Source organism: Eublepharis macularius, chromosome 3 (genome assembly GCF_028583425.1).
Source record: "Eublepharis macularius isolate TG4126 chromosome 3, MPM_Emac_v1.0, whole genome shotgun sequence".
Classification (NCBI taxonomy): domain Eukaryota; kingdom Metazoa; phylum Chordata; class Lepidosauria; order Squamata; family Eublepharidae; genus Eublepharis; species Eublepharis macularius.
The window spans coordinates 67,401,579-67,416,886 of NC_072792.1; the positions used below are offsets into that span (position 1 = coordinate 67,401,579).

Sequence of the window (15,308 nt, forward strand, 5' to 3'; positions counted from 1 at the left end):
GCAGGTTCCACCTTGCAAATGGGCAAAATCAACAGTTGCCCATACACACATTCTCTGTTGTGGCCCCCACCATATGGAACAACCTACCTGAAGAAGTCAGGAAAGCTCCCACTATCCTGACTTTCCACAAATGATACAAAACTGAATTATTCAGGAGGGCTTTTTTACACAGGTAAGAGGGCTAAGGTGTAAGGAAATGGTTGAGATGCTTTGGTAAAGGGATAGGGATTGTGGACTATACTACTGTGTTCTGTCTGTTGCTGCAAGTGCTCCTATTGCGTAGTTTTCACATTGCTTAATGTGTCATGTTATGTTTTGTTCCAGTATTGTTTCAGCTCTGTATCAGACTTCTGTTTGTTTTTAGCTTTCTGCAATCCATACCATTATTGTATTGGTGGCCAGTGTGGCACAGTGGTTAGAACACTGGACTAGAATCTGGGAGACCTGGGTTTGAATCCTCACTTTACCACGAAAGCTCACTGGGTGACCCTAGGCCAGTTACATACACTCAGTCTAATCTACTTCACAGCGTTGTTGTGAGGATAAACTAAAGGACAGGAGAATGATGTAAGCTGCAGTTGTGGAGAAAGTCAGGGTAAAAATGAAGGGGAAAAAATAAAACATTGTTTTTTGAACATCCCAGCTGTTGGGATATTGACTTACACTGTGAATCCACCTTGGCCTCAACGAGAAAGGCAGACTACAAATAATGTAAATAAGAAAAAATAAAGCTAGTCCTTTAATTATCCTGCCTAATAGCTTTAGCTCCCCTCATTCCATATCTGCCACATTTATGATGAAAGAATATGGCAAATGTAACAAGAGAATCATTGTGGAAAATGTAAATTGTTACATACATTCCTGCCACTAATTATATACCTTTATTTGACTGCTTCTAAAGATAACTGTTGCAGCAATAACTCTGTTAATGGGTTTGAAGATAGATACGTTCTACATGCAGGGATTTTATAATGTATTGCTTATATTAGACTCACTCTGTTGTTGGGAAAGCAGGACCACAAAGTTTGCTGCTCTGAAACAAATCACAAGACTGGTATTTGCTGCAAAACACAGCTGGCTCTTCAAATGATAAAAGGGTTAAGAAACAGAAGAGAAAAATTTTCAAGAGAACAGGTTTTTTTCGTTTGATAATTTTCGGGGGGAAAGTGATTTTCATACAGACTGAGCATTATGGAGCTGGCTGAGGAATTATAATGGAGTAGTGCACAGAAGCAGTAGAACATTACTCTTGTGAGCAGCACGGCCAAGCAAACATCTTTAACAGATTGTTTTTTTTAAAAAAAGATGAAAATTCTATTAATAGAACTTATAAAAATGTATTTATGTACATAGTTGGTAGGCATTTCTCAGCTCTGCAACACTGAATATAGTGTGACAACTGATAAATGAGGTCTTTATCATATAGCTGGAGACAACTATGAAAAATCTGACAATTTATTCAGTCAGTTTGCATGGAGAAACTTTGCATGATTACACATTGGTTCGTATGACCTGGCTCCAAATCTATAGCAGAGTTTTCTGAGCTACTGAAGGCAACTTGTATTGCACACTCGCCTCCACCAGCATCTATAAAATGAACCTTGTCCTAGGCTGTGCTAGGGCGAATATATGGAAAACAAAAAAGGGCTGTTAAATGATAAAAGTCATAAGCCAGAAAAGGCAGCAAATAGAAACAGTCACATTTGCCATTACATACTGGTTGACACTTATTAAAACAAATAAAAGTAGTATCAATTTCCATAACATAACTATCAATTTTATTACCTTTTCCAGCTTCTCCTTCCATACAATCTAAAGCATGATTTACATGTCCTAACAACAATGTCTTGTCATTCTGGGAGAGAAGGCTGCAGGATCCTGGGATTCATACCTCTCATTATCATGGGTTTGATAATGAAAAGCTTCCACTTTGCAGAAACCCATCATGTGGGTTTTGCATGAATCAAACTATAGTTTGTTCTCTTCTCTAAAAACCAGGCTTCCAAAGTGAAGTTTGTACGGAAGAGTGTCCTTTATTGGAATCCATGATGAGTTAGCATAGAAATAGAATACACACTTTAAAAGAATACATGAGTTCACATAATATTAGGGTGGTTGCCAACCAGCTAGTTAGCGTGATAAATATCTGCATGACACAGGGCCAAATGTATATTTAAGTGAATCACATACCAGCAAGCCCTATCCAGCAGGCATGCCTATGAAGTTCCTGATTTGAAAACAGGTGCTTTTAGCAAAATATTTTCTACAGAAAGCATTGAAGTTCATAAGTTCCAGGGCATGCATACACACCTTGGAGCATGAGACACAAACATTATGAACCATAAGTATCCATGATATATAGTGGGTTTTTTTCCAGTTTCACAGGGCATTTTCTGTTGCTCTTTTGAGCAGTAGTCATTGACCTTACTCAAAGAAATCAATTTTTTTAACAAAATATACTATTTAGACTACTTTGCTTCCTAATCAGCATAATGCAGCTTGGCAGTGAGTCAAACACACTATTAATCTCATAAATGTTTATTAATTAGTTACAAAGATAGAAAAATCAATATGGAAAAAGGTGGTTCTAAACTGAAACCTTACAGGCCACATTTCAGTCTAAAAGAGAAATTTCTTGTACTATTCAAAAGAAAGAGGAATAACCCAAAGAGCTGTACTACACTTATTGAATACTTTATAGCTTTGCCAACTACATCAAGCTGCCTCCACAATATCAGTAAACGTGGCTCATGAGGCAACATTTTTTAAAAATCAAGGTAATGACAAAAATAGTATAAACATGAAAAACCTCAAACTATTTCTAACTATTAATAACTGTTGATGTATGCTTTAATTTGTTCCCTAGCACAATTAAGTGAAAACAAATGCTACTCTATTTCTTGTAAAGCTAACGCAAGCCAACATTCAAATTAATTGAAATATACATTTTTCAGAAGAAGTGAATTTTTTGTATTCCCTACAGTACAAATGACCAATTCAGCTCTTCCTGTTGAGCTGGAATGGAGTCTTGGAAGCTGGCTGACAGATTCCAAGCAAAGTTGGAAAGAGGAAAGGAAAATAAAAGCACTTTTTTTGCTGACTCTTGATTCATTCACTTAATCCTTCTGCTTGGTTGAGCATCAAGATATGCAGCCCTGAGTCTCCTAAAAAGGATCAAGAGACACACAGCTCAGAGTTTCAGCGGAATAACTGGCCAGTACTTGGGCTGCTTTTTATCACAGTTCCTATCAAAGCCGAGTTGCATGGTGGTCTCCATAGCTTGGATTTTGTTGGCACCCACTCCATAAAGCTTCTTCATTTCAGCCAGCCTCCTCTCACCAGGCTTTTCAAGTGGGGGCTGTGCTGATCGGCCAACTGATGGGTGAAGGTCATGGTCCGCTTTGACATACAGGTCATGGTGTTCTGCCTCAAGCTGCTGCTGCTTTCCTACAAAATCAAACACACACAATTCTTCAGAAGTTATTGGGAAATGAACAGCAACAGCCATGCTTCAAACATCCACAGAGGGAGTGAGTTTTGAGGAACATCTGGCTAGCTTTGTAACATTTTGCTGATTTTCTGCCTCCTTTTTGTCTAAAGGTATGCAAGCCTCATGGTGTGAGCCAAACGGTTCTTGCAACCTACAGCTATTGTGTGCAGAGCTGGATCTAGGGGTGCGGGCGCCTGGATCTTGCCTGGGTCTCTGTGTGCGCGTGCTCCCAGCGCTGCATGATGATGTCACTTTCATGACGTTATCACACAGGGCGGGAGGCATGCCTGCCTGCGCGACAAGCCGGCTGCCCCAGCGCCCAGTTAGCAGTGGAGCTGGCAGCGGCGTGGGCATATGCTTGGGTGGCTGGCTGGCTTGCTGCATGGAGGGCCTACTAGCCCTGCGCTCAGCCGGCCGCGTGGCAAGCCAGCTGCCCCAGCACCCGCCGCCGCCACCCCCGCCGCCACCAGCTCCGTGGTGCACGGTGTGCTGGGGTGGCTGGCTTGCTGCATGACCGGCTGAACGCAGGGCTAGCAGGCCCTCTGTGTGGTTCACGTGCCCCACTACCCTGTGCTGCCTGCGTGGCAAGCCGACTGCCCCAGCACACGGTGCGCTGCGGAGTTGGTGGCAGCAGCGGCGTATGCTGGGGAAGCTGGCTTGCCATGCGGGTGGCTGAGCGCAGGGGTGGGAGGTCCTACGCGCATGGCAAGCCAGCCGCCCCATTGGCAGGGCTGGCGAGGACTTCCCAACCCTGCGCTTGGTCTCCCACACGGCAAGCCACAGCTGCCCCCGGCTCCCCCTCTTTGGTGGCGCTGGGGGCAGGCTGCCCCCCCTGCCCCCCTCGATCTGGCCCTGATTGCGTGAGCTGCCCAATGGGCTCAGCATCTGCTCAAGATGCCTTGTATTTGTTTTCTTGCTTTGTATTTTGTTTGCTTAAATTGCTGTTCATTTATATTATATCTAGGTGTTTTTATAAGCTGCTTTAAATCCTCATCAGGGAAAAAATGTTTTCTCAATAAATAAATAAAATTATGCAAGTTACATGGGACATATGCATATTCTTAACAATATATGTAAACTCTAAAACAAAAACCTCATTCAGATAAGAAATGAGCCTTATAAAGGTGCTGGATCCTTTCCCACAGCCATTTAGAAGAATACAGTTTGTAGGCAATGTATGCCATTAAGTGTCATGCTGTAAACACAAAGCAATTCACATATAATATAGAAATAAATAAGCCATTAGTGCACTTAACTACACGATACAGAACAACAGCTGTTAAAATATACAGTGTTGCTCTGGAGGAGGAGGAGGAGGAGCACAAAATGCATTGTATTAAAATTTACAAAATAATGGAGCAGATTTTGCACAGAAAAAATCAATCTATTGGACATGCATAAAAGTTAAATTCACTTTGTCTTTCCCTAGAAAATGGAACCAACTGGCCTAAGTTGTTTTGCAGCTGTGGTGATGAAATGATAAAAGAGGACAATGTAAGTAGATGAACAGCTGCCAATGAAAACGGCTGATACTTTCCACTGGAAGAGAAGGCATAAGCCTCAGCCTGCCACAAATGTCCAAACTAAGTTTGCCTCATGAAGCACAGCTGTTGGCATTGTGTATACACAAGCCTGCCAAATTTACACACTCTTGAATGCTTGCATAGACACTCATAATTTTTCCTCAAGGTAGAAGAGCAGTGTGATAAACAGCCATTACTGGTATTTAGGCACATAAACCTTGGCTCCTTACTGCCTGGCTGACTTTAATTTCCAGTTAACATTATTAAATATTTAGGTTTTGCACACCATAGAAAGAGGTTATGGTTAAATTTTCTCTGGCGGTCCCACAAATCACTCAGTGAAGTCAGATGAATGCAGACTTTTTTAGTAGGTGGAAAGTAGAGGGTTAATTTGGTAATTGTAAAAAGACATTCTGGAAGACCTACAGAATACTAAAGAAGCAAGCTTAATACATAACTGAAGGATGCTGCTAACAATGTAAAAATATACATATTAATTTTTTAAAAGATATATTTCTTTGTCAAAAATGTAGATATCAGAAGTCACAAGCCTGCTGGTTTTATTGGCTTGGAGAGTTTTGCCAAATGTCAGTTTTTGCAGGAAAAAAGTAGACTGTAGACCTTCTTTAGCAAGAAGTGCACATGACTTCAGCCCCATCAGCCAATACTTATGTGTACTACCTGCAACAGGGAAGATTACCACTTTCCATGACAACAGTATGAGCAAGGCATAGACAAAAATGCATGTTGCTTTAATCATAAGAACAGACCAAGTAACCAGTGTCCACAGGCTGAACTTCATGGTAGTTCATCTACATGCGCATTAAGTGCTGCAAATAACAGCATGAAATAAAAGGCTATCTTCCGACCAAATTCATATGTCTTGCTTAGCATAGTACTGTGTCATGGGAAAGGAGGAAAATTCCTGCTTTCCAAGATTATAGATATTTCTATTCTATTTCAGTGAGAGAGGGTGAAATGGGAAGGACTGGGAATTGATAGTAGACTTCCTATAGCTACACATACAAGCAGTTATTAACAGGAGGAAGGGCCACTTAAATTGGCGAAACACTCCTTAGGCAGGAAAGAGGCTCCAAACTTTGCTGATCAGAGTAGTTGGATATAGGCCGTTGCATAGGTTAAGTAGAGAAACCATTTGCTACACTTGCAGTACAACGTATGATTAACATAGCTAATACATCACAATAAAAGTAATGGTAATCAGCATTTATGTAGCACTTTTAAGACATCCTCAGTGCTTCACAAACATCATCTCACTTATGAACACCCTGTCAGTTCCTTTATCCATGTACAGCACTTGGGAGGCTGAGACATACAGCGGCTTCCCTAAACTAAATCACAGTGGAGTCGGGACCCTAACAAAGGACTTCTTGATTCACAGGTCAGTCCCTTACCACTACCCTTTACTTCCAACAGATATTCAAGAGATGATTACAGGCAGATATGGCTGACCCAGTGGATGCTACCTCCCAAGCCATATTTGAACTTGGAATACACATCAGGTTCCAAGAGGGTGCAAGGATTTACTGAGTGTGCCCCTTTGCAGTTTTGGCTGGGGTGTGAATTCTTCAGATCCATTCAGACACATACCACTGAAACCATCTGCAGACCACAGACCAAAGTTAAACATCTTGCCATATCTAGTTCAAAATATCTGCAGCATATTTTAAAGGGGGAGGGGGAACCACACACATCTGTAGCAGCCCACTGACGATCTGTCTGGCTCACAGAAATAAATTATACCTCATACCTCATTCATGGAAAACAGATACTTAAACTGTACAATTTGGAACTTCAATTTTTGGCATGTGTTGCAAAGCTTGTGGACAGAAAGTCTTGTCTCACCACTAACAGTGCAATCCTATGGAGAGTTACTCCGGTCTAAGGCCATTGACTTCAATGGGCTTAGACCGGTGTAACTCTGCATAGGATTGCACTGTAAATCTTGCCATTTCCCCCCCTTTTCACCAGCCTAAGCAAGTAGGATTGTTGATGGAGGTGTGGAAAGGGGTGTAGGGTAGGGAAGACGAGACTTTTGATTTTCATCCTGTGTGATTGCTTTTCTTACTTTGTCCTGCTCTTAATGCAGCCCCTCCAGAACTACATAAAAATGTGCCAGCTAACAACCTTCAGTATAATAAAGTATCTAAATGATTTCTGGATGGCTGAACTTTATTTGGGGCAGGCCAGGTTTCCCGCAAGTCTAGACAGCTCTGGGATAAAATTGCATATGGTATGTGTATTCAGGACTCTTCAAATATTCAGCGACTACTGCTGACAGCAACTAAGGAGTCTTTCACTGGAGTATTCTTTTTTTCTCAGCATCTATTTTTGTTCTGTGCAGAAAAGGTTTAAAGTAAAAAAAAAAACCCTGCTATTTTTCTAATCAATGCTATCATAAACTACTATATAGCCACGCGGCAACATAAAAATAAGTTTTTACAGATTCTTTAAAGTCACAATACATGCAATGACTTCACTATGAACTGGCACCATAAAACAAACGTTCCACCAGAGCACGCAAAATGAACCAACACATTAGTCAGCAGGACTTCTTAGCTTAAAGTTCCCAGCATAAAGAAAAATATAAAACACTAGAATTAAGCACTTTGAAACTTCAATTTTTTTAATTTTTTTTTATTTATGTCATTTGTGGTCCGCCTTTCTCACTGAGACTCAAGGCAGATTACACAGTGTAAGATTAGTACAGTCAATTTCAAGGACATTGTATTTCCAGAAAGCTTTACATGCACAAGCCACCTGCAGTATCTAACTACAAGGATGAAATAAATAAACCATTTGCGCATTTAGCATCAGATTTGCCTTTTTAAACTTCGCTTCACAGAAATAAAACTCATGAATCCATATGGAGCAGGTTTACACCAAGTGAGACCACTGATTCACCTATCTCTGTGTTGTATACTCTGATTGGCAGCAGCCTTCCAGTGTCTCAGGCTCAGAAACTGCTATCGGAGATCTTTTAATTGGAGATGCCAAGGACTGAACCTGGGAAATTCCGCATACCAAGCTTGTGCTCTTTTTCACTGAATGTGGCCCTCTCTTGGGATGAGCCATTTCAGCAGTAGCGTCCATTAAATGGCAAGGTGGTGGCAGAAAGTGCTGTCAAGTCATAGCTGACTTATGGTGACCCCTGGTGGGGTTTTCATGGCAAAATACTAACAGAGGTTGCTTGCCACTGTCTGCCTCAGCAACCCTGGTCTTCTTTGGAGGTCTCCCATCCAAATACTAACCAAGGATGATCCTGCTTAGCTTCCGAGATCTGACAAGAACGGGCTTGCCTGGCTATCCAGGCCAGCTATACAAATAATAATAATGACACAACAATAACAATTCATTATTAGAAAATAAGATTTCCTTTCAAGCATTTAGATTCCAGATACACAGTATCAAGACTTTAAGACTACACAAATTAAAATAACACTTTAACACAAAATAAGCTTTAAATAATAGCAACTAAGGTAAGGGCTATAGGAATAATTTTTTTTCTGGGTTAGAATCTATGGTTTTGAATGCCAAGGAAATTATCTACTGGCCATTTGACAGTCTATTGGACTTAGAGGAAGCTGAGAATGTCATTGTGACCTTAGGCCACTCACCGTTTCTCAGGCTAGTATTAGGAGCATAGGGTCAATGTCCATGTTAGGATAACTGTCTTGAACATACATGATGGGGCTAAAATTGAGACTTATTTCAAAATGCATAAATTAAACATGACAACAAACCATGGGATTTTTTGCTACAGAGCCAGTTTGGTGTAGTGGTTAAGAGCACGGGACTCTAATCTGGAGAACAGGGTTTGATTCCCCACTCCTCCATTTGAAACCAGCTGGGTGACCTTGGGCTAGTCACAGCTCTCCGGAGCTCTCTCTGCCTCACCTAGCTCACAGGGTGTTTTGTTGTGGGGATAATAGTGACATACTTTGTAAACCGCTCTGAGTGGGCATTAAGTTGTCCTGAAGGGCGGTATATAAATCAAATGTTGTTGTTGTTATTACATGAATGAGCTTGGGGGCTCACGTTACCTCCTCCCCCCACAAATGTTCATGCGCTCCTTCCCCATATGTTGTGAGACAGTTATTTCTGGATTTTCAGCAAACCAGTTTGCTATTACATCAAAACTGGCAAATAAAATGGCTTGTTTCGCCTTATAATATATATGTAAGAGTATCAACCATAGTTTCAATATAATGGCTATGCAGCTCGTGGTAAATGCAGAAACTTAGTTGTCCACATACAAAGCAGGCAGAGCATAAAGAAGCCTGAGGATTTCTCAGCATTATTTATATGGCAGCAATCCATGATGTGACATTTCATTCAAACCATGACAATGTGATGGTCAAGGATGGGCTATACAATGGTATATGCCACATTTCCTACTATTGAAAATGGCTAAACTCCAGTGAGATTTTGCATGGTAGGAGAAGAAGTATAAACATATGCTGCATGGCACTTCCAGGAATGTTTAGGACATGTTTATTCTACCTACTTCCCTTTCACGTAAACTAAGCTGAGGGCAACCACACTCAAAATACCAGAGTTAGGCCATGTCTCCAGAAGAAAGGCCAACAGTAAATGTGAAGGCAGGAACAGGGGCATAGTTCAATAGATGGGCAGTCGAGAATTGCAAGGGTACTTCAATAGCAGCCAACCACTATTTATGTATTTACATTAAATTATAGTCCACCTTTATCACTGAGACTCAAGGTGGATTATACAGTGTACATCAATGCAGTCAATAGAATGGGACAGCCAATAAGCAATGTAATAGGATAATGATATGGAAATTAAAATAAAGTAAAATCTGGAACAAAGCTTAAAAAAGCATCTGTATAAACATGGCATATTAAAGTATGCAGATGTTACATAATAGGATAATACATACAGCAAACAGACAGTACAGACTGTACACAGTAGGACAGTCTGCAAACTTTCACTTTTGCATAGTTTGCAAAACGCCAGGAGAGTGGGAGCCTTCCTGACCTCATCAGGCAAGACCATTACGATGAAGTTAAAATGATCAGGAGGACTAGAAATACACCTCTTCCAAAGATCTGCCATTTCCTTTTTTTATAAACAAAGACATTTATACCAAAAACAGCCATAATAGCCATTATTTTGGTATTTCTGAACACTGCTGTTCCCAGGGTGGAAATCCAAATGAAAAAAGAAAAAAAAATGTCTAAATGAGAAACAGAAAACATTCCCTCATAAAACCAGCAGTTGGCCTGATTGAGAGTCTTGCTGGACAGGCCAGTAGGAAACATTTTTTAAATATTACAGGCAACTTGCAAAAAAAAAAAAAGAAAAAAAGAAAGAAGGGCATAGTTGAATTAGGCAATTTATTATGGCAAAGACATAACTGATTTCCCAAGTGCTGACTACCAACACATCTCTTACATTAAGTGTTTTCTAGAGGAAGTCAGGCAACAATAGAAATCAAGGGCAACTGCTACAGAGATGGTACTCCTTGATATATTGATATCCAATCCAATCCTAGCCATTTAATCGTGTCCGATCCTTGGCTACTCTGTAGATCGTATCCCTCCAGGCCTTTCTATCTCTGACTGCTTCTTTCAATTCCTTCATGTTCAGTCCAGTGTCTTTCATGATGGTATCCAGCCAGCGGGTTTTTGGTCTTCCTCTCTTCCTCATTCCACTCACCATTCCTAGCATCATTGATGTTTCTAGTGTTCAATAATCCAGAAAGGAACCGACAACAGCTCTGCATCTCTGGGCCTCATTGTGCCTATTGATCTGTACAATGAGTACTACTTTCCACCTCACAGGGTCTTAGAAAGGATTAATAAACTAACAGCAGAAAGTCATTTTAGAAACCTTTGGGCTTAAAAATGAGCAACAGAAACAGTTTTTTTGTGAAAGAAAAAAAAAGTTTTCCACTACAATTTTCTTCTTTATAGAGACGCATCTCAAGAAACCAGTGGCTCATTTCCAATCTCTCAGTTGTACAATGGTTGCACATTGGTTTGAATTCCAACTCTGCCATGGAAGTTTGCTGGGTGACGTTGGGCCAATCACTAGCCTATCTCACAGGGGTGTTGTAAGAATAAAATGGAGGAGAGAAGAAGGATGTATGCCATTTTGGCTCCACATTGGGGAGAAATGATAAATAAATATATAAAATATAATACAGATGTACAAAACCAGAGCTAGGAAAAAAGAGTGCAGAGGGTATTCAAATAAAGGACCATACCATCAAGCAGTTCCTATCCTTGCGGCCATCCACCTCACTTCTGAAGGTGGATAGAACACGAAGCAGGCCATATAAGGCATTATAGGGCAGAACCAACTCCTTGAACTGAGCATGAAAACAAACGAGACAACCAAAGCTGTGTGTAACCCACATCTATGGGGTAAAAAAACCCTCCATCTTCTGAGTCAAAAACAGTGCATCAGGGCTTTCTATATACAACTGTATACAACTATATACAACTGGCACAGAGCTAACTCCCTTTAGCTCTGTGCCAGTTGTATAGGCCAGAAAACTCTTCACAAAAGTTCCTAAGCACTATGATTTCTTATCTGATTAACTGTGAGCGGAACTACAAGTGACAAAAGGCACAGGTTGGACACTTGTCAGCTTCCCGCAAGTTTTGATGGGAAATGTAGGCATCCTAGTCTTGCAGCTTGGCTCTCTGACTGCTGTCCAATGGACTTTTCAACTGTCACTTGTCCAACATTCCGCCAAGCTGCCTACATTTCCCATCAAAACTTGAGAGAAGCTGACAAGTGTCCAATTTGTGCCTTTTGTCACTTGTAGTTCCGCTCTGTGAAAGAGACCCCAAACTGGGGATCCTATAGTACTGTAGGAGATGGAAGGAGGAGTGATAATGTATGTATGTATGTATGTATGCTTGAGACAAACAGACAAGCAACAGGGTGCACAATGGAAGTAGAAAATAAGACTGTTGAGAGCAATGTAGGCTAGGCAATAATTGGCAATCCAGACTACTCTTTCCCAGATAAAACCAGCAAAAAGCAGAAAGAGATGGACCATAATAAAGAAGGGGGCTGATGGTTGTGGTTTAAAAGGGACATTTGCTTCTTGTCTGTCCTGCTAGGAGTCTGAAACATCCATCTGTCTTAAGGGTCAGAAGCAGGGTTTTTTTTCAGTGGGAACTCGGTGGAACAGAGTTCCGGCACCTCTTGAAAATACTCGGCAATAGTGTGTGAAAATAATATTTCAAAGAATCCCGTGTGTTTCTTCCTCATTTCCCTCTTTCTTCCTCATTTCCCTCTTTTCCCAACCCCGCCCCCCTCTGGTCAGAAGCATCTGTTGCAAACTGTGAAACTTGTAGGCCCCTGTCCAAGAGAGGCACTGGAGAACCACAGACATTACTGTGGCATTTGCATCATGGGTAAATTCCAGATCTTCTGTAAAATTAGAAGATGACTGACTGCTTCTTCAATGACCAGGCACTGGTAGCTGGTTTGAAGAGAAGACGAAGTCTACAGCAATTAAAATGACGACATTCCCTTCTCCCACAATCTGTCTCAGGTGACAGTGTGGACACCAAACAAAGCCCAGTAGCTACATTTAAAGGAAGATTACACTTTGACACACTATATGCTAAATTGAGGATAAATTGTCAAATCAAAAGACACTTGAAAATCCTTCCCCCACCCTCTTTGGTCAATCATTTTGGCCTGCAGTCTGAAAAAGGAATCAACTACCACTACAGTGTAAGTACAAGTACATTTCATATGAAGTTCCTTCTCCTGAGTCAGATCTTTGGTCTATCAAGGTCAGGAATGTCTACGCTAACGTGCAGCAGCTCTCCAGGGTCTCATATCACCCACTGCCAGATCCTCAGACATACCTGGAAGTAAGTGTACTGTGGTATACTATATAGGCAACTATTCTACACACAGCCACAAACTGATGAATACGAGGGAGGGAGGGAGGGAGGGAGGGGGAAAGAGAGAGAGAGAGAGAGAGAGAGAGAGAGAGAGAGAGAACAAATAAAAGTGATGTTATTCTTGACCAAAGCTTGTTACAAAGCGAGGTTTTAAATGGGACAGAAATATGATGAAGAGCATCACTTATTTTTTCCAGTAAAAAGTTTTAAGTGTTAAAAGCAGTATGTGATTGTCAAGTAAAATTTTATTAAAAAAAAAATCCCACCAAGTATGTTAATACCAAGAATAGTATCTCCAGCTGTCTAGCAGTTGTCAGAGTAACTATTGGTACAGACACAAAGGATAAAAAGTTCCACTGATTGGAACGAAGCTTCTCTCAGGAAGTAAAAACAAAAATTGTTTCTATGCTTCTTGGCAACACAGCAGGCCATTCTGCTCATATGTTTGCAAGAGGGACCCCTTAAGAGCGTGCAATTAAAGTGTACGACTTTGGTAGGAATGCACGTACAGTTTCACTGTCCACTGCCTTGCAGTGGCCTTTAATACCAGGATATTCTTAGCTGGCAAGTTTTTTGAAGTATCATAGGCTGTTCATTACCAAAGATAATCTATGCATTAATGCAAACAATTCTCTTACCAAGAGAGTAACTCATGGGGTCATGGTGTTGAGGCCCGAGACTTATTTAAATGATACAGCAGTAAGATGGGCTACAAAGCCATGTAGCTGGAAGCAACATAATTTCTGCTCATGAAAACAGAAACTCTGCTGTCCAGAAAATGGAATGGTAGGAAGGAAGGCGGGGACACGCACGCACACGCACGCACACACGTGTGTCCTGGCTGTCTACAGGCCCAGGCATCAAGCACTGACACAAACTCTAAGAGAGAACATTCTCAGTTAAGGGCCAGCTAGACTATCTCCCCCCAAAAAAGCATCTGAAATGCTTTATAGCAAGTCTTCCTTAAGTCTGCAAGTTGCAGAATCAGAGCCAAACTAGAAGTGACGTCTTACACAGGTTGGACACTAGTCGGCTTCCCTCAAGTTTTGATGGGAAATGTAGGTGCCCTGGTTTTACAGCTTGGCTCTCCATTACAGCTGCAAGACCAGGATGCCTACATTTCCCATCAAAACTTGAGGGAAGCCGACTAGTGTCCAACCTGTGTAAGATGTCACTTTTAGTTTGGCTCTTAGCCACTTCCAGTTTTTTCACAAAAAGGATTTAAAAGTCAGTCACAGTTCACTGATGCAATTTTAAAGTGCAATTTCTGTCTTTGAATATGCTGGCCTAATTGCTGATTAGCAGGCCACTCGGCACATTCATTCTGCACAGGTCCTGATTCTTCCCCATCTCTGGACAACTTCCCTCTGAGGCCCAAACATGACATAACATTTTCTTGGGAGGCAGAGAAGGCCAAAGCAACATTTACTTAATGTCACATCCACTCAGTCTCATTCCTGAACCAAATCAGGCAGGGCCTCCATCATTTATCTAGGATGCTGGTTTAATCCCCTGAACCCCATTTGCTTCCTTTTGGCTCAGCTCTGAGAGGAAACTCTGAAGACAGTTACCAAGCAGGAAGTCTCATGATTCAAATTTTGCTCTGCCATTAAATCACTAGACCACCTCAGACAAACCTCATTCTTCCTCAGGCTCAGCCCTTCCCATCTGTATTATGGATACAAGAATTATGACTTACAACCACCCTATAAGATTTTTCAATGAAGTCTTGGTCACAACCTCCTAGCTTCCCATCCCAACTGAAACTAAGCCTAGACTGTGTTACTGGTGTTACTGGACAATGTACTTGCTCCTTCCCTTCACTTTAGTATCTCAATTATGTCAAATTTTAGACTGCAAACTTCTCAATAAAGATTCTTGTTTTCTTGTACCCTGTATAGTACCATGTATGTTGATGGCCATCTTATTATTAATAATAAAAATGACTAAGTTTACATGAAGCACTTTGAAAATTTCAATGGGCATGTTGTACTTTATTTATCGAAATACCTTTTCATAGACTATAGCCTACTTCCTTAGATGCTTGGACAAAGATCCAGTTGGTATGGGTGTGACCTGCTTCATCACTAGAGACTGCTAAACAGGCATAGCAAGATTAGTAGTGAAAATGAACAGCTAAGGAGGGACAATTTCTTTCCACAGTAAGCTGGTCATTCTCATGATTTGCAGAGATCAGATCCTCTTGTGTGAAATAAGCTAATGAATACCAATTTGATAGCTTCATGAGTAACCTCCCCTGAACCGTTTTTATAATCCAGTACAAGAATTTCTGATCTACAGCCAATCCTGGAAAATAGTCCTTCTTCCTACAGGCCTGGATGACAGCCCCACCCATCCATCCCTGCTTTGAAATAT

General features: G+C 41.1%; 1 protein-coding gene across 6 annotated transcripts in view; it reads right to left on the reverse strand.

Moving 5' to 3' along the window:
• Positions 1 to 2,522: 2,522 nt before the first annotated feature.
• The window catches only part of GEMIN8 (gem nuclear organelle associated protein 8), a 47,651-nt gene continuing 34,865 nt past the window's right edge, over positions 2,523 to 15,308 (reverse strand). For all 6 annotated transcript variants that reach the window (XM_054973091.1, XM_054973092.1, XM_054973093.1 and 3 more), the window contains exon 4: positions 2,523 to 3,447. In XM_054973091.1, the coding sequence (XP_054829066.1) occupies positions 3,191 to 3,447 (257 nt within the window). In that variant the 3' untranslated portion in view covers positions 2,523 to 3,190. The remainder of the gene's footprint in view (positions 3,448 to 15,308) is intronic.